Source organism: Sus scrofa, chromosome 14, assembly GCF_000003025.6.
Source record: "Sus scrofa isolate TJ Tabasco breed Duroc chromosome 14, Sscrofa11.1, whole genome shotgun sequence".
Taxonomy (NCBI): domain Eukaryota; kingdom Metazoa; phylum Chordata; class Mammalia; order Artiodactyla; family Suidae; genus Sus; species Sus scrofa.
The window spans coordinates 41,825,118-41,847,216 of record NC_010456.5 but is presented as its reverse complement, the minus strand read 5'-3'; the positions used below and the strand labels follow the sequence as shown (position 1 = coordinate 41,847,216).

At 42.6% G+C, this 22,099-nt stretch overlaps 1 protein-coding gene across 1 annotated transcript in view; it reads right to left on the bottom strand.

Annotated features, from left to right (window-relative positions):
* Positions 1 to 17,568, bottom strand: part of SVOP (SV2 related protein) — a 101,711-nt gene extending 84,143 nt beyond the window's left edge. Inside the window, exon 1 of the mRNA XM_021073883.1 lies at positions 17,186 to 17,568. Coding sequence (XP_020929542.1) covers positions 17,186 to 17,220 — 35 coding nt within the window. The 5' untranslated portion in view covers positions 17,221 to 17,568. The remainder of the gene's footprint in view (positions 1 to 17,185) is intronic.

Genomic DNA, 22,099 nt, shown 5'->3' with positions numbered 1-22,099 from the left:
GAATTCCCTTCCTGTTTTATTTTATTTTTTTTTATTTTAGTCTTTTTAGGGCCACACCTGTGGCATATGGAGGTTCCCAGGCTAAGGGTCTAATTGGAGCTATAGCTGCTGGCCTACATCACAGCCACGGCAATGTGGGATCCGAGCTGAGTCTGCAACCTACACCACAGCTCACGGCAATGCTGGATCCTTAATCCAGTAAGCAACGCCAGGGATCAGACCCGCAACCTCATGGTTCCTAGTCGGATTCGTTAACCACTGAGCCATGACTGGAACTCTCTCCCTTCCTTTTTAAAGGTTGAATAATGTTCCATTGTATAAATAGACTGAATTTGTTCATCTACTCACCCGCCAAGGAACACTGGGTTCCTTCCACCTTTTGGATATTGCTAAAATAATGCTGCTATGAACATGGGTATTCAAATACCTGTTTGAGCGTCTGCTTGCAATTCTTTGGAGGGGGGAAGTCTATACCCAGAAGTGGAATTGCTGGATCATATGGTCATTTAATGTTTAATTTCTTGAGGAAACATCTTATTGTTTTCTACAATGATGCACCATTCTACATCGCCACCAGCAATGCACAAGGGTTCCAATTTCTCTACATCCTTGTCACACTTATTTGATAGTAGCCATCCTAATGAGTGTGATGCGGTATCTCATGGTAGTTTCGATTTGAATTTCCCTCATGTTGTCTTCATGTATTTCATGTGTTTAGTGGTCATTTGAATATGTGTTCTTTGGAGAAATGTCTATTCAAGTCCTTTGTCCATTTTTAAATTGAGTTATTTGGGATTTTTCATTGTTGAGTTTTAGGAGTTCTTTATATATTCTGGATATCAATCCTTATCAGATATACGATTTGCAAATATTTTCTCCCATTCTGTGGGTTGTCTTTTCACTATGTTGATCATATCTTTTGATGCACAGAAGTTTTTAATTTAGATTTAGCTCAACCTGTTTTTACTTTTAGCCCATGCTTTTGGTAATAGCCAAGAAATCATTGTCAACTCCAGTGTCATGAATCTTTCCCCTGTTTCCTTCTAAGAGCTTTTCATATTTAGATCTTTGATCAATTTTGAGTGGAATTTTGTATATGGTACAAGGTAATGGTCCAACTTTATAATTTGCATGTGGATATTCAATTTTCCCACCTGAAACTCTCTACCCATTTAACACTATTTGTTAAAAAGACTGTTCTTCCCCCATTGATTAATCTTGGCCCCTTTGTCAAAAATCATTCGAACATATATGTGAGGGTTTTATTTCTGGGCTCTCTATTCTATTCCATTGGTCTATATGTTTCTCCTTATGCCAGGACCCCACTGTCTTCCTTGCTGTAGCTTTATGTTTTGGTCTTTCTTTGGCCACACCTGCAGCAAATAGGAGTTCCCAGGCCAGGGACTGAACCTGCACTACAGCAGTGACCTAAGCCACTGCACTGACAATGCCTGATCCTTAACTCACTGTGCCAAAAGAGAACTCCTATGTTGTGTTTCAAAATCAGGAAGTTTGAGACCTCCAATTTAGTTCCTATTTTTTAAGATTGTCTTGGCTATTTGGTGTCCCTTGAAATTCTACATGAACTGTAGGATGGATTTTCTAGTTCTGCAAATATGAGATGGTGATTCTCGGGCAAGTAACTTATGGAGGAAGTACTCTCAAGAGAAACCCATTGGGAACTGAGGGAAGCAGGACAAGGCAGGAGGAAAAGCTAAGCAAGGATGTGCTTTCTGCTGCAGTCTGATCCTACGGGGTGGGGTGGGGTCTCTGAGTGTGAAGTGTAGCCTGGAGATAGTCCCAGTCAGAGGTCTGGGGGCTCAAATCTGTCAGTCATTGGCTGTGCCACCCCAGGGACAGAAGGCATAACTTCCCAGGTATTCCCAGGTGAGGTGGCACCCCTCAGCGAAGGGCAGTCCTCTGGAGGTGACTGAAGCTGGGAGCTGGAAGCAGCCAAGGTGATCAGCAGGTGGGGGGTGACCAGCCTGATAAAGGAAATCGGAGATGGGCATGAACAGTATCCGCTACAAATAAGCCTCCCCAGAGTTATTATGTTAACTAATTTTAAAGCACTATACACATAGGAGAGATGAATCATTGCATTTCCTTCCCTCATAGTTCTTAGATATTAGCCTCAAACCATGCAGCTATTTATTGAGCACTTGGTGTATGCTAAGAGCTCTGCTAAAAGCCTTTTACATGACCTCCTTTTAGTTATCCTGAGGATCAACCTAGGAAATAGGCTGATCATCCCCACTTTACAGATGAGAAAATAAATGCTTAGAGCGGTTAGGGCACTTGCCTGAGGTCACACAGCTTGAAAGAACTGGGGCTTCAGCCTGGTCGTCTTTGGTATGAGAGCCCTGGGTCCTGATCACTGAGTGTCAGGGGCTCTCCCAAGTAGTCATCTGTGTCTGGGGAATGTGTGGGAAGTCCACACTCAGATGGCCTGTGTTTGTGGGCTTGGCAGATGGTGGATAATGGTGTGATCTGGAGCAGAAATCAAAAGGCACAGCTCGATTCCAGCCTGGCTGACAGCTCTTCAGATTGTCACCTTTGTGCAGGGGTTCTTGAACTGGACCATGCCTCAAAACCCCAACAGAACTGATCACAACACAGAAGTCTGGGCCCCACCCCAAGAGGGGCTGATTGAGAAGGTCTCCACTGTAAACTGAGATTTTGCATTTCCAGCACATTCCCAGGTGGTGCTGCTGTTGCTGATCCAGGGACTGATTTAGTGCCTCAGAGGCAGACAAATGATTCTGCCTCCCCCTCCTCCCACCATCACGAAGCCATCAAGCTGAGGGATGGAGCCCCTGACTCTGTTGGCTGAGTTGGATGCCTGCAGCTTACCTTCCTCTGACAAAAGTGCCACAACCCCGGCGGCACTGGACTCAGACAAATGTCCCTGCCATCTGGAGTGGGGCGTCCTTTGTAGCTGGAAGGCAAATGTCAACTGAGAGCAAAGGCTGCCTTAGGCCTGGAAATCTGGGTAGCAGTTGGAATCTGGGGCTTCATTTCAGCAACACTTGCACAGCAAGAGCACTGTTTTATTCAGAGTATGTATTTATTTGGGGTGGCTTTGGGGCATGATGCTGATGGAGATTATTGGGATGTTCTGATGTCAGTGCCTCCAAACTGAATTTCAAATAACCACCCCCAACCATACTGAGGTGTGACGTTTGCCAATATCCATGGGGTAAATACTCCCACCACAACCCAATTTTAAGCTCTCAATGGTTATATTAGCAGACTCTGAGATTTCCTGAATATTTGACAATTAATCTGCTCTCTAGACCTGCTATGAGCTGTCTCCAACAACGACTGTAAAAAGTCCTCAAGTCACTGTCACAAGCTACAACACAGATGAACCTGGAAACACGATGCTGAGTGAAAGAATCCAGACACACAGAGTCATGTATGTATGACTCCATTTATGTGAAGCAAATTCAGAGAGACAGAAAGCAGATTTGTGGTTGCTACCTGCTGGGGAAAGAAGAGTGGGGAGTAAGTACCTACTGGGTACAGAATTTCCTTTTTTGGGATAATGAAAATGTTCCGGAATTAGACGGAGGTGAGAGGTGCATAGCATTGTGCAGAGCGTGTTCACAAAAGCGCTATTCATGATGGTCCAAAGGTGAAAACAACCCAAGTGTCAATCACTAGATGAATGGATAAACAAAATTCGGTCTAGATATACAATGGAATATTATTCACTTCAAAAAGGAAGAGAAGGAAATTCTGACACATGCTATAAAATGGATGAACCTTGAAGACATTATATTAAGTGAAATATGCTAACCACAAAAAGACAAATACTGCATGATTCCACTTATATAAGATGCTAAGAGTAATCAAAATCACAGGGACAGAGGAATTCCCGTCATGGCTCAGTGGTTAACAAACCCAACTAGTATCCATGAGGACGAAGGTTCGATCCCTCACCTCACTTGGTGGGTTAAGGATCCAGCGTTGCCGTGAGCTGTGGTATGGGTCACAGACGTGGCTCGGATCTGTAGTTGCTGTGGCTGTGGTGTAGGCTGGCAGCAACAGCTCTGATTCAACCCCTAGCCTGGGAATCTCTATATGCCACAGGTGTGGCCCTAAAAAGACAAAAAAAAAAAAAAAAAAAAAAAAAAAAAAAAAAAACTCAACAGAGGCAGAAAGGAGAATATTGGTCACTAGGGGCTGGGAGAGCAAAGAATGGGGACTTGGTGTTTAATAGGAATAGAGTTCCAGTTTGGAAAGATAAAAAGTTCTGGAAATGGATGCTGGTGATGGTTGCACAATAATGTGAATGTACTTAATACCACAGATCTGTAGTCATAAAAATGGTTAAAATGGTAAATTTTATGCTATGTGTATTTTACCATCCTCCCCCCGCAAAAAGCCTGCTAAACCCTCAAGTCTTAACACTGCCGTGGATGTTAACTTCTTAGCGAAACAAGCCAAACAGAGAAAGACAAATACTGTATGTTATTACTTATATATGAAATCTAAAAAAAGAAACAAACTAGTGAATATAACAAAAAAGAAACCTACCTACACATATAGAGAACAAATTAGTGGTTTAGAGAACAAACCGGTGGGGGGGGGCAGCAAATAGGGGTATGGGATTAAGAGCTATAAACCACTATGTATAAAATAGATGAGCAACAAGGATATACTGTACAGCACAGGGAATATAGCCAATACTTTATAATAACTATAAGTGAAGTATAATCTTTAAAAACTGTGAATCACTATATTGTATGCCTGAAACCAATATAATATTATAAATCAACTATACCTCAATTGAAAAATTTTATGTGCGTGGAGTTCCCACTGTGGCACAGTGGGTTAAGGATCTAGCATTGCCACAACTCAGATTTGATCCCTGGCCTGGGAATGTTCATATGCCTCAGGTGAGGCAAAAAAAAAAAAAATCTGTGTATGTATCCACATGCATTTTATGTTTTTATATAACTAATTATAATTAGTATATATATATTTTAAAGTATAAATATGTATTTATATAATATCTGTGGATGTATAGATCACTACATAGATATCCTGCACATCGTGAGAAATGCTACAAATAAAATAAACTGGGTACAGTGGGAGGCTAGCGGGGGACAGGGGTATGTGCAGGTGACATTCCAGCTCTGCAGCCCAGCAAGGGGTGGTATGAGGTGGGTTCCAGGGAGGTAACAGCAAAGGAGAAGGACACCTTGTCTGTCTCCAAGAAGCAATCCCCAAAATATAAGAAGCTCCCCAAGGTATTTGTAGAAGATAGGAATATAGAGAATTATTGGGCAAAGGAAGGAAATCAACAGTTAGGTACCTTATCAATTCCTTTTCAGGGGTGAAGGGAAGGTTGATGGCTCGCCCTTGGCCCTCAGGGGGACAGCTAAAGAGGAAATGGTTATGTGGCCTGACACTCTCCCTTTCATCACATCCTCTCCTCCAGGACGTCCAGGGTGCCATGCTTCCTCTATGACTAACATCGACCACTGCAACCTTTGGGGAAGGTAAAACGTGATATCTTTCCAATTTTTCAGGGCTTTGTGCTCCCACCCACAATTGTGCTGGCAACTCATTGTGGGTATAGACATGGTAGGCAACCTTTTACCCTACAAATAATGGGCTATATGGATTGTTAGCTTGCCATGTGCCAATTCCAGTGTTTGTGCTTTGAGTCGATTTTCTTATTTTTTTCTCACTTTCATTGTTCCTATTTTACAGAGGAGGACACTCAAGCTCAGAGGTGCTGGGAGCTTGCTCAGGGTTACATAGCAGGTGTCTAAATGGCTTCGGCAAAGCTATCTGACTTCAGTGTCCCCACTCCCAGCCACTCTGCTGTATCCTCTTCTGGTGCTAGCATGTTCTTTGCAGCTTTGCTGTGATAACACAAAACTAAAAACAGTCATCAGGAGAGGAGTAATTAAGTAGCCATTAAAGAAAATATTTAAAAATTTATTTCTGTTGATCTGTATCACAATAGCCGAGGGTGGAAACAATGACGTGTCCATCAGTGGATGAATGGATAATATGTCTATCCACAGAATGGAATATATTCAGCCTTAAAAAAGGATGGAAATTCTGACCCATGCTACAACATGTATGTAATTTGAAGACATTTTGCTAAGTGAAATAAGCCTAACACAGAAGGATAGTTATTACACATGTCCACCAATATGAGAGAAAGCCTAGAATAGTTCCATTCACAGAGCAGTGGTCACCAGGGGCTGTTGGAAGGCGAGGGGAATGGAGAGTTAGTGTTTAATGGGTTCAGAATTTTGGTTGGGGAAATGAGGAAACTCTGGAGATGGATGGTGGTAACAGTGGCACAGCATTGTGAATGGAATTCATACCACTAACTGCACAATTTAAATTACTGAAATGGTAAATTCTGTTGTGTATTTTAATGCAATAGACACACACACATACATACAAGCTGGTTGTAAGAACCAACGGGAAAAGATTTTGGGGCTCATTATTACGTTATTACTAGACTATGACCCTGTGATTTAGGTCCTCAGAAGAATTAAGTACCAGAGCCTCCAGTATTCCCTAGGGACTTCTTTTCTTTTCTTTTTTTTTCTTTTTTTTTTTTTTTTTTTTTGGCCTTTTTAGGGCTGCACCTACGGCATGTGGAAATTCCCAGGCTAGGGATCAAATCGGGGCTGCAGTTGCTGGCCTACACCACAGCCACAGCAATGCCAGATCTGAGCCATGTCTGTGACCTATATACCACAGCTCATGGCAACACCGGGTCCTTAACCCACTGAGCGAGGCTGGGGATCGAACCCCCGTCCTCATGCATACCAGTCATGTTTGTTAACACTGAGCCACAACAGAAACTCCATTCCCTAGGGACTTCTTAGAAATGCCCAGACTCAGGCCCTGACCTAGATTGACTGAAACAGCATCTGCGTTTTAACCAGGTGCCCAAGGAATTTGTGTACATGTTCAATGTGCTCAAGAATATCTTTGCTTTGGCATTCCCACTGTGGCAAAAGGGATCGGCAACCTCTAGGGAGCACTGGGATGTAGGTTTGATCCCAGGCCTGGGACACTGGGTTAAGGATCCAGCGCCCTAGGTGGAAACTGCAGCTGAGATCTGATCCCTGGCGTGGGAACTCCATATGCCACAGGGTGGCCAAAAAGAAAAAAGAAAAAGGATATTTTTGCTTCTACAGTCAAACACTCTGGAAGGATACTTAAGAAGCCTAAGAGCAGTTGCTTCTGAGAAGGAAGACTACATGGGAATAGGGAGTTTTGAGGGAAAGAATTCTTTTCATTTTTAATTTTGGATACTTCTGTAGTTTTTGAATTTTTTACCTCATCCAAGTCACCTTTCTGTCTTGAGCATGGAACACAGGCCATTGTGATATCTGACTTTTAGGAAATACCTCAGTTCCCTGGAGTTTAAACCAGGATCTGTTCTCATTCCTTCTCTGGCAATCCGCTAGGAGCCAGAACCCTTCATTTATGAAAACTTGTTTTAAGACAGACATAAAGAAAGACCTTTGACATTAAATTATACTCAGAAAGCCAGACTACATTTTGAATTGATTGGGTTCCTAAAAGCAGTTATCAACTACATAAGCCAAGATTTCCCAAGGGGGGAAATGTAATATGAAAGAAAAAGAAAATAGCAATGGCATATGTTAAATATATGAGGACTTCAAAACAGGCTGGCTCACAATTTCTTGGCATTTGTTGTGTATATATAGCATATAATTTACCAAAATAGCAGGGAACATTTATTTTACATAATTTTGCTATTGAAAGAAGAGAAGTGCTTGAGGAAATAGCTGTCAAGCTAAAGATTTTGCTTGTACCATCACGTAATTCACTTCTGTACCTTAAATTAGAGTTGAGACCTGATTAGGGGATTTTAGATAAGGAAGATTTTTTTTCTCTTTTCACCTGAGCTTCTGGACATTTATCCCCTGTGTTCATGAATCCATTAGACTGAAAAGGAAGCTTATACCTACTTGTGATTATCACAGGGGAGTATTTAATGTCCTGCATGGAGAGAGGGTTTGTCATAGAAAGAAGAGCCCAACTCTGCAGACAGACTGATTTGGGTTTGAATCTCTGGCCTACACCATTCAGCAGCTATGAAGTTAGGTTGCCTTATATCTCTGGGTCTCAGTTTCCTGCTGATAGAAGGGAGATGGTAATTCCTATCTCACAAGATTGCCATGGAGATTAAAGGAGTCCATAGAGAGAATATCTCAAACAGCCTGGCACCATCCTTTGGCATTTCAATAAATGTTTGTTGAGTGCTGACTACGTGCTGAAGTCTGGGAGACAAAAGGAGAGAAAAGACACCTTCCCTCCCTCGTTGGGAAGATGGTTAATAGACAGTAAACAAAGAAATAATTATACATTTGCAAGTGGATGAATCTTGAGAGGGAAACAAATAGGGTGCCAAGATAAAGAAAGACTCGTGGGAAGAGCAGTCAGGATAGACTTCCTTGAGGTCTGAGGACCAGGAGAGCACTACACAGATGGGGGAGGAGGAGAGAGAACAGCCAGCACAAAGACCCAGAAGTAGGACCAAGGAGTAGAGGTCAGAGAAACAGGCTGAATCAGACGGCGCTCTGGAGACCACAGTGAGGACTTCTCATGTTATCCTGAGACCAATGGAATGCCCATGGAAAGCTTCAAGTAAGAGTGAGAGGGTGGGAGACAATCAGAGTTGATTTTGAGAAGATCACTCAGACACATTTTTCCACAAGAGAAGAAACAGATTGTGGAAACTGTGTTTTAAACCACAGGTTTTTACCATTATTTAGGTATGGCAAGGCCAATAGATCAAGAGATGATTGCCACTGAAAAAATTAGACTCTGTTATATACTCACACATCCAAGACGAAGTGTATGCCACATCTGGTGGGGGTTGCCAAGTGAGACAACACCAGGGTCGGTAAAGAGGCAAGAGTGATGGGAAAAACTGGGGCAAGAGACTTTACTGCAGTTTCCAAGGGAAGGAATAGATGAGGCAGGGTAAGCAGGCTCAGGATTGGCTAATTTGAGTATTTTCTCCAGGCTCTGAGCAAAGGGGCTGTCCCTGCTTGTTTGGTATCTGGCCCTGAAGTGATTAGGGCAAATGGATTTGTGGCTCTGGATTGGTTTGTTTGCATATGAAAGGTGCACTGGCAGGCGAATTATTTACCAATTAACCCTGTGAGGAGAGCGCCCTCCAGGATCTGCTAGGTCCCAAGATGCCAAAACATCAGAATGCAGAAAATAAAAAGCATGATTAACACACAAAGATGGGGAGAGGAGGCAAGGAGATGGAGGAGGCTGTATGGTCAGCTGAGAAATGATGGTGGTTTGGGTTGGGGGGTGGATTACAGCAGGGTGGGAGGGGATTACAGCAGGGCAGAGAGGGCGGTTCTAAAACTTTTGTTATTCATCCTTCCCCTACCCTGACTCCCACACTCTTCCAGTCCACAAAGAGTTTTTCACAGAGAGGCCTGTCTGCAAAGTTAACTAGCAAAGGGCTGAGTTATAATGTGTTCACGTGTTTGGGAAACTCAGTCAGCAAAACTGATGACCAGCTCCCCTCAGCTTTGTCCCAGGCACTCAGCTATTTGTCATACTGGGGCTTCTTTGGAATCTGAAACCTACTGACAAATGGAGTTAGATGCTGGACCTGGAGCTGCAGACACTGCCAAGGTCACTGACAAATGGACTTGCTTTGTCTCCTTTAAGGCAAGACCAGTGGATTTGCTGATCTGCCTAATTTGGGAAGGGTCTTTCTCAGGGGTCAGAACCCCTGTCTTCAAATATTTGAAGTTCTTTCATGTGAACGAGGGTGCTTGTTCAAGGTGGACACTGAGAAGAGAGTTTGAACTTCTGGATATAAAGAGGGGAGCAGATTTCAATTCAGTACAAGGAGCCTTCTCAGGAAGAGAAGTCCAGAGATGAAAAAGTGCTTTAGAAGTTCTCTTGTGTGGTGCAGTGGGTTAAGAATCCGGCCTTATCACTGCAGTGGCTTGGGTCACTGGGGAACTTCCATGTGCCATGGGTGTGTCCAAAAGAAAAAAAAGGGCCGCTTTAGATGGCAGGGAACTCCCCTTCATGATAGGTGGTCTAAGAGAGGCAGGTGTCTGCATGAATGGACTCAGTGATATTTAATATGCAGCACTCAGCATACCAAGGGCAAGCCTAAGTCTACGTATACTTATATATACTGCATATAATACACAAATAGCATATCTTATATAATCTTTTCAACAACCCTAGGAGGACAGTGTTGTTAACATACCCAGTTTATAGACAAGTAAACTGAGGCTCAGCGAGTTTACACCAATTGGTCCAGGTTCTCTAGATAGAATATAGTGTTCTAGGTTCTTGGCCTGAATAGCTCCAGAACCCATGATCTTTTTTTTTTTTTTTTTTTTTTTGTCTTTTTAGGGCCACACCCAAGGCATATAGTTCCCAGGTTGGGTCAAATTGGAGATACAGCAGCCAGCCTACACCACAGCCACAGCAACGCAAGATCTGAGCCACATCTATGACCACAGCTCATGGCAACGCTGGATCTTGAACCCACTGAGCAAGGCCAGGGATCAAACCTGCATCCTCATGGATGCTGGTCAGATTCGTTTCCACTGAGCCATGATGGAAACTCCAGAACCCATGATTGTAACTGAGTAGCAGATGCTTCTTTAACTGAGGCCAAGAACAACCCTAGGGAACCAATTAAAATGTCAATTCTTGCCCATTCTTCAGACCTTTGCATTTCTGCAGAGCATGGCCCATGAATCTGAGTTTTGATAAGATGTTTATGGTGGCCATGGGTATTTAGAAGCTGCTACTTGGATGCCCTGTTGCCTGGAATTGGAAAGATGAGGTAGGAGAGACTGAATGTGACAGCTTTTAAGGCCCTTTTCACTCCTGAATGTCTAGAGGTCTATAATTAAAGGAAATTTTAGTTCTCTGTGGAGTTTTTTTGTTTTTGCTTTTGTTTTTTGTATGTTCCTGCCACTGCCATTGACCTGAATAGCACTGAGCTTGTTCCCTGGATAATGGACCAATAGCTTATGTTCTAGACAAAAGGCAATGATCACAAATAGTTAAAATCTGTTAAGCCCTCCCATGTGCTGGTAGATGTGGTAAGCATTTTATGAGCTTTATGACCTATGAGGTAGGTGCTATTATTACCCCCAATTTACAGATGACGAAACTAAGGCTTGGAGAGGAAACTTGCCCAAGGTTACCTTCCAAGTCAGCAGGAAAATCAGAATTCATATCCAGGTCTGCTTGAGCAGAGAGCCCACATACTTAATCATTCTGTGATGTGGGCTCAATGGAGTGGATGGGTAACTTCCTGTGGGAACTAGAAGCTTGTGCTACAACTTTCCAGACAGTTTGCAACTTATTCTTATATCTTTTGCAACTTCTTCACTCACTCCTTCATTCAAGGGCATGCAGTGAGGACCTTCTAGGTGTCAGACTGCATTCTTGCCTTCATGGAGCTTATAGTCTTTTACCAAAGATATACTGAGGATGGAGGAAGGGAACACATATCAGGTCCCCTTCTTGACTAAGATCAGATAAGTGAGGTTTAAAGAAAGGTCTGGAGTCCTGTCGTGGCACAGTGGTTAACGAGTCCGACTAGGAACCATGAGGTTTCAGGTTCTATCCCTGGCCTTGCTCAGCGAGTTGAGGATCTGGCGTTGCCATGGGTTGTGGTGTGAGTCGCTGTGGCTCTGGCGTAGGCCAGCAGCTACAGCTCCGATTGGATCCCTAGCCTGGGAGCCTCCATATGCTGCAGGTGCGGCCCCAGAACAGACAAAATAAAAAATAAAAAATAAAAAATAAATAAATAAATAAATAAGATAAAATAGAGGTCTGAAAATGCTCTGAAATAAAGAAACGGAATTATTTATTGTCTAAGCTAGAACGCTTTAGAGCAGTGGTTCTAACAAGGGGACCCTGGCAAAGTCTGGAGACAGCTGTGATTGTCACACCTTGGGAGGTGGGGTTGATGATTGTGACATTCTATGGGTAGAGGCCAGGGATGCTGCTAAACATCCTGTAATGCATAGGACAGTGCTTCATGACAAAGTATCATCTGATTTAAATGTAAATAGCATCGAGGTTAAAAATGCCAGGTTTAAGAGTGATAGAGATGCTATTAATAATTACACCAGAACAACCACTATAAACCAGATGGTACAAGGCACATCCATCTAGAGAACTTTTTTCTTTTGTCTGCACCCGCAGCATGTGGAAGTTCCCAGGCCAGGAACTGAACCTGAGCCACAGTTGCACCCTGTGCCTCAGCTGCGCTCTGTACCACAGCTGCATCAGTGCAGATTCCTTTTTTCAAAAATATATATTTTATTTTACTTATTTACTTATTTTTATGGCTGTACCTGCAGCATGTGGAAGTTCCCAGGCCAGGGCTTGAATCTGAGCCACAGCTGTAACTTATGCCACAGCTATGGCAACATCAGATACTTAACCCAGTGTGCCAGGCCAGTAATCAAACCTGCATCCCAAGGCTCCAGAGACCCCGCAGAATCTGTTGTGCCACAGTGGGAATTCCTGTAGACTTTTTAATGATGGTCATTCTGATCGGTATGAGGTGGTACCACATCATAGTTTGGATTTGCATGTCTCTAATAATTAGCAATGTTGAGCATTTTTTCATGTGCCTCTATGTCTTCTTTGGAGAAATGTCTGATTAGGTCTTCTGCCCATTTTTTGACTGTCTGTTACTGAGTTGTATGGAACTTGGGTTTTTTTTTTTTGTTTGTTTGTTTGTTTTTGTCTTTTGTCTTTTTGTTGTTGTTGTTGTTGCTATTTCTTGGGCCACTCCCGTGGCATATGGAGGTTCCCAGGCTAGGGGTCGAGTCGGAGCTGTAGCCGCCGGCCTACGCCAGAGCCACAGCAACGCGGGATCCGAGCCGCGTCTGCAACCTACACCACAGCTCACGGCAACACCGGATCGTTAACCCACTGAGCAAGGGCAGGGACCGAACCCGCAACCTCATGGTTCCTAGTCGGATTCGTTAACCACTGCGCCACGACGGGAACTCCGGAACTTGGGGTTTTAAAAGACTGTGGTGGGTTAACCTTGAAGATTCCTAGGCTAATAACAATAATTCCCTACTTTTTGCCTGAACCAGCTGACAGCGAAGCTCCATCTCTCCTCCTTGGCCAGGAATCCTTCCCTTCTGCTCCAGGGAGCCTCAGGGGGATGGGAGCCAGCATGGAATCTCACATGTACTTTAGCCTTCTACTCTGGTCCTATCTCTGTGCAGCAGTCTCCTCATTTAGAGGAAATAAAACCTGTTTGCAGCTCTTTCTCTAGAACCCAAAATGAATCCTTACGGGTTGCCAGGGGTCCAAAGAATTTGCCTGGGACCATTTCAAGAATGCAGTCATGTGAAAGTAAGTCAAACTGCATTCTTCCAACCTCCCTAATTTAATGGCAGGGGATGATGGGGAGCAGAAGGGCAAATATGATGAGACAAGGCTATGTCTGATCTTTTCATGGGGACCCAATGGTTTAGCTGCTAAAACTTAATAATGGTGACCCCCACTGTCCAGGAGAATGATTAAGCTGATGGACAGATTTTTCTGATTTTTCATTCATAAAGTTTTTATTTAATCCTTTGGCCTGTATATACTGGTCTCTGTGGGAATCAGATGGGACATATATGGGATACATCAGACCCCTGCATATGAAGCTGGTAAAGGAAGATAGACACTAAACAGCAAATAAGTAAATTATGTGGTATATTCAAAGGTGATAAGTGCTATGAAAAAAAAGAAAAGCAGAACATGGCACTGGAGGATGGGGTAAGAGGGCTGCAATTTTTTGTCAATTGTGATAAAATACACATAAGATAAAATTTACCATTTTAACCATTTTTAAAAGTACAGTTCAGTGGCATTAAGTATATTCACAATGTTGTGCAACCATCACCACTGTCCATTCAATTCTTTTCATCTTGAAAATTAAAATTATTAGTTTTCAAGAATTACATGGATCCCCCATACTCCCATTCTCCAGCCTCTGGCAAGTGCCATTCTACTTTATGTCACCATGGTGCCCAGGAAAATTGTTGAATGAATGAATGAATCAATCAATCAATCAAGGTAGTCTACAAAACTTGTTTTTGAGAAATCATCCTAGGAGTTCCCGTTGTGGCTCAGTGGAAACGAATCAACTAGAAACCATGAGGTTGTGGGTTTGATCCCTGTCCTCACTTAGTGGGTTAAGGATCTGGCGTTGCTGTGAGCTGTGGTGTAGGTCGCAGACGTGGCTTGGATCCTGCATTGCTGTGGTTGTGGCATAGGCCAGCAGCTATAGCTCTGATCAGACCATAGCCTGGGAACCTCCATATGCCATGGGTGTGGCCCTAAAAAACAAAAAAAAAAAAAAAGAAAGAAAGAAAAAGAAATCATCCTAGAAAGAAGAGGCCCAGAAAAATCTGACTTGCCCAAGATCGCACAGTAAGACAAAACTAGACACAAAAGCTCAGCCTCCTGAATGTCCTGTACATGGCACTGTACTGAGTTAAGAGCTGGTGAAAGGTAAAGGTTGTTTGTTATCTCAAATGACCCATCCTAGAGCTGTGTGAAAGGTGCCCCAAAGTGCAGATGAGATCAGGTGCATTCAGGTGGTATGGCCGTAGACAAAAAGCGCCCCACAGTGCAAGACAAGACTATTTTCTTAGACACCCTCACCCTCTTCCCCTCCCCTGCCCTGTAACTTACTTAATGGCTTACAGTCTAACAACACTTGGCCTTCCAAGGAACTGAGACTGTTCCAAGGTCCACTCTTGCCATCTCTCTACAAGGCAATCTTATTTTTTATAAAAACCATATTGCTCTCAGGAAGTCTGTTGCTAGCAATCTGTAAATAATATACACAGGGTATGGTTTAAAAAACACCTAAGTCGTGATTTGTCACCCACTCAGATTCACTCGGCTGTTGCTTTTTTTTAATAAGTTGAGATTAACATGTTTCAGGGCTAATTTCGACATCATTCAAATGTAATTCAGGGTTTGCAGATTACATTTTTGAGAAGTCCAGCATAAAGAGCCTACTTTTTTTTTTTTTTTTTTGGTCATGCCTGAGGCATGCAGAAGTTCCTAGGCCAGGGATCGAACCAATGCCACAGCAGTGACAACGCCAGATTCTTAATCTACTGGGTCACCAAGAAACTGCCATAGTTTGTTTTTATAAATTATTATTCAGGTGTAATAAAAATAATAGTTAACATGTGTTAAGTTCTTTGTATCTGCCAGACATTTAGCACAATTATCTCATTTGATCTTTCCAATAACCATATAAATTAAGTACAATTATGATTCCCATTTTATGGCTGAGGAAACTGAGTTTCAGAAAGATTAAGTCACTTGCTCAAAGTCACACGGCCAGGAAGTGGCAGTCAAGATTTGAAGCCAAATTTGTCTTATGCAAGAGCCAATGCTCTTAACCAGTACACAATTTGGCCTCTCTAGTAGATATTATATGTACTTATATATAAAAATCAGAAAAAAAGAATTCGGAAACAATACTGGGGTTTGGGAAGAGAGAGACTAACTTTTATTCTTGTGCTTCTTTTTGAACCTTATTTACCCTATGCATATATTATATTATTAGTATATATTAGTATAAAAACTAAACTAATTTTAAAAATTAAATAAAACTTACTAGTTTTTTAATTTAGGAAGAAATTGTCACTATAGTGCCATATCTATATATTAGCAGACTAAATATGCATAAATCTTTGAGTATCTTGCAAAGTTCACATGCTCTAACAGCATTTGAAATTTCATCCTAGTAAAACTGAAGTTCCAATATATTCTTATTCTGTGTACCAAATTTCATTTTTTAGCTGCTGAATTATTTTTTATTTTGAGATAACAGGTTGGTTCTTAAACATGATATTTATTTTCAGTGAAAGTGGTATGGTTTCTTTGAGAAATATGCCCTCAGATATGTACATCTTTATGTATTCATAGATGAAGTCTGGATACTACAACTGAGTAAGTATCCTTTAGTATTTTTGAAATAATGCTGTATTACATAAGATATGCTATTTGTGGAACAGTTAATAAAAACTTAAAGGTAAAAATTTAATTAATTAAAAATTTCACTGAAAATTAATTTTACACAGATTAAGAAGTAAACATTACAATACCCTCCATTGCTTAGCACCTCAGAGAGCTGTATCAGTCACACTAAAAGTCACTTGGGAGAATTCCTTAGTGGCTTAGAGAGAAAAAGATATTGAGTCAAGAAAATACATACATACTAACAATAATGTACCCTTTCCAACAATTCCAAATTGAATCACTTTTACCATTTTGCCAAATGGCTAGTGCCTATTAAAATGAAAAGGAAACCCCTGTTAATGTTTTTTTTAATGCCCTATCATACTCTTGGAATTTGCTTATTAACAAATCACCATCAGCTTACGGTAAGAGAAATTCGTAAGCCCTCTACAAGGCCCCTGTCCTTTCCACTGCTTGATTCCCTCAAAATTGCCAGAGCAAATTTGGCATCCCTGAAAAATTCCAAGCTTCTAAGCAGTGTATTTCTGAGTTCCCAAGGATAGCCCTTGACAGTGAGTCTCACTCCAGCCAGCTGTTACAAAGCCTTTCATTCAGGAGAAGGCAAGAGGTTTCAGCAAGGATGTGCAGCCCTCTCATTCACACACTTCATAAACAAGACTTTGCCAAAGACTCCTCTCTAGGAAGGAATCCCCGCTCTTTAGAAACCAGTTTGCAATATTACTCTCATTCCCTTCTAAAAGACCTTGCAGAAACATTAAGAATTTCACAGCATAGAAGGAGGGCTGGAAAGGACCCATGTCATTGCATGGACTCATCAATTCAGTCCACATTTCAAAACAGCAGCTAATGTTTTCTTAAAACACAGATCTCTAAATCCCTTTAGGATCGAGAGCAATTCAAAGGAAAAACATAACACATGTAGGTCTCCATAAAATTCTGACGGATCTGAAAAATCGAACTGAGTCAGAGATACAGAGGGTGAGCTGGTGGGGTAGGAATATGGCTTGTCTCCTCCAGGCCTAATTCTCTCCTCTTGAAACAGTTCCCTTTAAATTCAAGAAGCCATGCAGAGAGGCCCCCCTACAGGTTTTCGTTTTTTAAAGGAAAGCCTATCTGCCTCAATCGGCCCCAGGATACTCACGGCAGCTGCCTTAGCTGGAATAAGTCCTCCTCCATGTCCGCGCTGCGCCAGGACGAGCCCTTTTCATGGCCCTTACATGGTGGTGGTGGATGACGAGCCGCTCGAGGTTTCAGCACCGGGGTGCTGGACAGCTCCCGCGCCTCTTCTTCCCTTGGTGGCAGCTGTTCGGGGGAGGGAGCCGCCAGGGACCAGCCCACGAGACAAAGCCGCCGCCGCCAGGAGACCGCGGCGAGAGTGGGCGGAGAGGAGGAGGAGGAGGGCAGAGCAAGCTGCGCGGGGAGAGGGGGCGGGGAGAGCCCTTCTGGTTAGCGGAATTTACAGGCTCTCTGTGGCTGGTGGTATTTTACTGGGTTGCCTGTAGGGCACACCAGCCTGTGAAATGGCTGTCTAGGTACCAATGAGCTGTCTTTGGTTGACGACGCCTCTCTAAATGTTTATTTGCAGGAATTCATTAAGGTTGTTATCGGTATAATATTCCTGCAACACAGGCTGCTATAGCAAATGTAGAGAACGAAAAAAATTTTTTAAATGTATTCATGCATTAAAGCATTGCTTATTGAGTACCTACTGTGTGCCAGGCACTGTAATAAGCACTGGGCATGTGACAGAGAACAAGTGAGACATGACATTGTCACCACAGGACTGAAGGTCTTGTGAGACGAATCAAGAAAAAAAATGTAAGGGGAATAGGAGAAAGCCAAAGATCACTCATTTACGCAGCATTCGTGAGTGATTTCTACAGTCCTGAGGAATCAGAGATGAATAAAAACAAATCCTTGCTTTCAAAATCCTCCTGAGTTCAGTGGCTCATCAGTCCTTGATGAATTCAGTGTCTCTCCCATCCCCCTTCCACTAGACCGTGTCTCCCTTCCCTCTTTAGAACTTAAGCTCCATAAAGTTTTGCTGATGTACCCCCATGGACCTGGAAGAATAAAACTTTATTTTTGGACACTGAAATTGGAATTTAATATTCCTCGCTACACTCAACCCCAGGACTTTACACTTGGGGGACCCAGTAAACGCTTGTTAAACTGAAAACAAACATCCTTCATTGAAGTAAGGAGATTCAGTATCTACGTGAAGCTGTGAGGGTAGGGATACAAATTTATATCAGAGTTGGCAATTTGGAGGTCTGGTTGGTAAAAGTGCCATCTCATTATGGTTTGCTCAGGACTTGAGTTTTAGCATTGAAAGTTCCATGTCCTAGAAAGTGCTGAGCCCCAAGCAAACCTTGACAGTTTGTTACTTTACAACCATAAGCCAGATGCAACAAAGAGATGCCTGAAGGGTTCTGAGTAGCCTGAAGGATCAAAAAGAATATTTCAATTGCAAGACTTAAAACTGTAAAACTCTTAGATAAAATCATTGTGGCTCAGCAGGTTAAGAACCCACTAGTATCCATGAGGATGTGGGTTGGATCTTGGGCATGGGTCGCAGATGCAGCTGGGAACTGGCGTTGCTGCGGCTGTGGCATAGGCTGGCAGCTGCAACTCCAATTTGACCCCTAGCCTGGAAACTTACATATGCTGCAGGTGTGGCCCCCCCAAAAAAGAAGAAAAAAATTATTGAAATCATAGGAATAAGTCCTCATGACCTTGAGTTAGGCAATAGTTTCACAGACATGGCATCAAAAGCATGAGTGACAAAAGAAAAAAATAGATATGCTGAACTATATCAAAGTGAAAGTCTTTTATGCTGCAAATGATGCCATCAAGGAAATGAAGACAACCCACAGAATAGAGAAAATATTTGAAAATCATATGACTAATAACAGACTTACATTCAAAATATGTGACGAATTTGGAGTTCCCATCATGGCACAGTGGAAATGAATCCGACTAGGAACGATGAGGTTGCATGTTCGATCCCTGGCCTCGCTCAGTGGGTTAAGGATCTGGCGTTGCTGTGGCTGTGGTGTAGGCTGGCAGCTGTAGCTCTGCTACAGCTAGACCACTAGCCTGGTAACCTCTGTATGCCGAGGGTGCGGCCTTAAAATCTTAAAAAAAAAGTGAACAACTCTTACAACTCAATAATTGAAAGACAAATAGGAGTTCCCTGGTGGCCTAGCTGTTAAGGATTCAGCATTGTCACTGCCTCGACTAGGGTTTTGTCCCTGCCCCAGGAACTTCCACATGCTGTGGGTACAGCCAAAAAAAAAGAAGATTAAAAAAGAAAGACAAAAAAATTTTTTTTCAAAAAAAAAAAAAATTTGGAGTTCCTGTCGTGGCTCAGTGGTTAACGAATCTGACTAGGAACCATGAGGTTGCAGGTTCAATCCCTGGCCTTGCTCCATGGGTTAAGGATCCGGCATTGCTGTGAGCTGTGGCATAGGTTGCAGACGCGGCTCGTATCCCGCGTTGCTGTGGCTCTGGTGTAGGCAGGCGGCCACAGCTCCGATTCGACCCCTAATCTGGGAACCTCCATCTGCTGCAGAAGCGGCCCAAGAAATGGCAAAAAGACAAAAAAAAAAGAAAAAGAAAAGAAAAAAAAAGAAAGACTTTTTAAAAAAGACAACCCAATTGAAAAATGTGCAAAAGATATGGAGTTCCCATTGTGGCTCAGCAATAACGAACCTGACTAGTATTCATGAGGACTCGGTTTTGATCCCTAGCCCCGCTCCGTTTGTTAAGGACCTGACTTTGCTGTGAGCTGTAGTGTAGGTCACAGACTCAGCTCTGATGTGGTGTTGCCGTGGCTGTGGTGTAGGCTGGCAGCTGAGGCTCCCATTCGATCCCTAGCCTGGGAACCTCCATATGCTAAGGGTGCAGCCCTAAAAAAAATTAAAGAATAAGTAAATAAATAAAAATGGGCAATGAATATGAATAGACATTTCTTTCAAGAAGATGTATAAATAGCCAATATGTTCTAGAAGAGAGGCATAAGCTACTAGACATTAGGGAAATGAAAATCAAAACCACAGTGAACTATCACTTCACACCCACCAGAATGGCTAGACTCAAAAAGACAGACAATAACTAGTTCTGGTGAGGACATGGAGAAATTGGAACCCTCATACACTGGCAGGTGGGCATGTGAAGTGGTGCAGCCACCAAAACACTTTTGTATTTCCTCAAAAATTTTAACACAGAGTTACCATATGACGTACCAATTCCACTCCTAGGTATATACCCAAAGGAAGTGAAAATATATGTACACACAAAAACTTGTACATGAATGCTCATCATTTTTTCATAAAAACAAAAGGTAGAAACAACCCAGATGTCCATCAGCTGATGAATGGATCAAAATGTGGTTTATCCATACAATAGAATATTATTCAGCAATAAAAAGAAATGACGTACTGATTCATGCTATCATATGAATGAATCTTAAAAAATTATGCTAAGTGGAGTTCCTGTAGTGGCGCAGTGGTTAACGAATCCGACTAGGAACCATGAGGTTGCGGGTTCGGTCCCTGCCCTTGCTCAGTGGGTTGACGATCCGGCATTGCCGTGAGCTGTGGTGTAGGTTGCAGACGCGGCTCGGATCCCGCGTTGCTGTGGCTCTGGCGTAGGCCGGTGGCTACATCTCCGATTCAACCCCTAGCCTGGGAACCTCCATATGCCGCGGGAGCGGCCCAAGAAATAGCAACAACAACAACAACAACAACAACAACAAAAGACAAAAAGACAAAAAAAAAATTATGCTAAGTGGAATAATCTACACAGAGGGCAACGTATTATGTCATTTCACTTACATGAAATATCCAGAATAGGCAAATGTATAGAGAGAGAAAGTTGATTAGTCATTGCCTAAGAGTGAGTTTGGAGAGCAGGGAATGGGGATTGACAGCTAAGGCATGTGAGATTTCTTTTAGAAGGGACAAACCTGTTCTAAAATTAGATGATGGATATTCTCTTGTGGCGCAGTGGCTTGAGGATCCAGTGTTGCCGCAGCTGTGGTACAGGCAGCAACTGCATCATGGGTTCAATCCCTAACCCAGGAACTTCAAAGACAACAACAAAAAAGTATAACAATGCTTTCACAATCCCCTGAATATACTAAATACATCAAATTGTACACTTCAAAAGGGTGAATTGTACGTGAATTATATCTCAATAAAGCTGTTCTTTTAAAAAAATTACCTTTAAAATTGGTCACCAATTTTTCCAACATTTAAATTAAGAGATTTTACATTGTAGGATTATCAGCTTCTTGGGCAAAGGGTGAGACAGCATTCCTTGACTGGATCTGCCTTTCTCTCTGTCCACTAGCACCTGGGTCTCAAAGCTGTATTCAGGCTACAGTCAGCCCAGAGCAAGCTGTGCATTTATATTCCCTTCCTGCTTGTGCAGATTGTTGAGGTATATACCTTCTGAAAACTGGAAGAACAGTGCTCAGTATGGCATGGGCATTGAGGGAGTTCCCATTGTGGCTCAGTGGTAACGATCCTGACTGGTATCCATGAGGATTTGGGTTTGATCCCTGCCCCTGCTCAGCGGGTTAAGGATCTGGCATTGCCCTGAGCTGTGGTATAGGTGGCAGAAGTGGCTCAGATCCTGTGTGGCTGTGGCTGTGGCTGTGGCTGTGACTGGCAGCTGTAACTCCAATTTGACCCCTACCTGGGAACTTACATATGCTGCCGGTGCAGCCCTTGAAAAATAAAAAAAAATTTTTTTTAAACTTAGGGAATTAATTGCTAAAATGTTTTCTTTCTTAGAAATGGGTTATATTTTTCTAAAGTGGTGGTTTTCACCTTTTGGTGTGGGTCAGCATCCCCAGAAAGCTTGTTAACACAGATGGCTGGGCTCCACTCCCAGGCCTGGGGTGAGGCCTGAAACTTTGCATTTCTAATAAGTTCCCAGGTGATATCAGTGTTGCTGGCCTGGGAACCACGTTGATAACCCTTCTTCTAAAGGTATATCTGGATGGGATTATCAGACAAGAAAAATATGGCTCTGATCTTTGAGACAT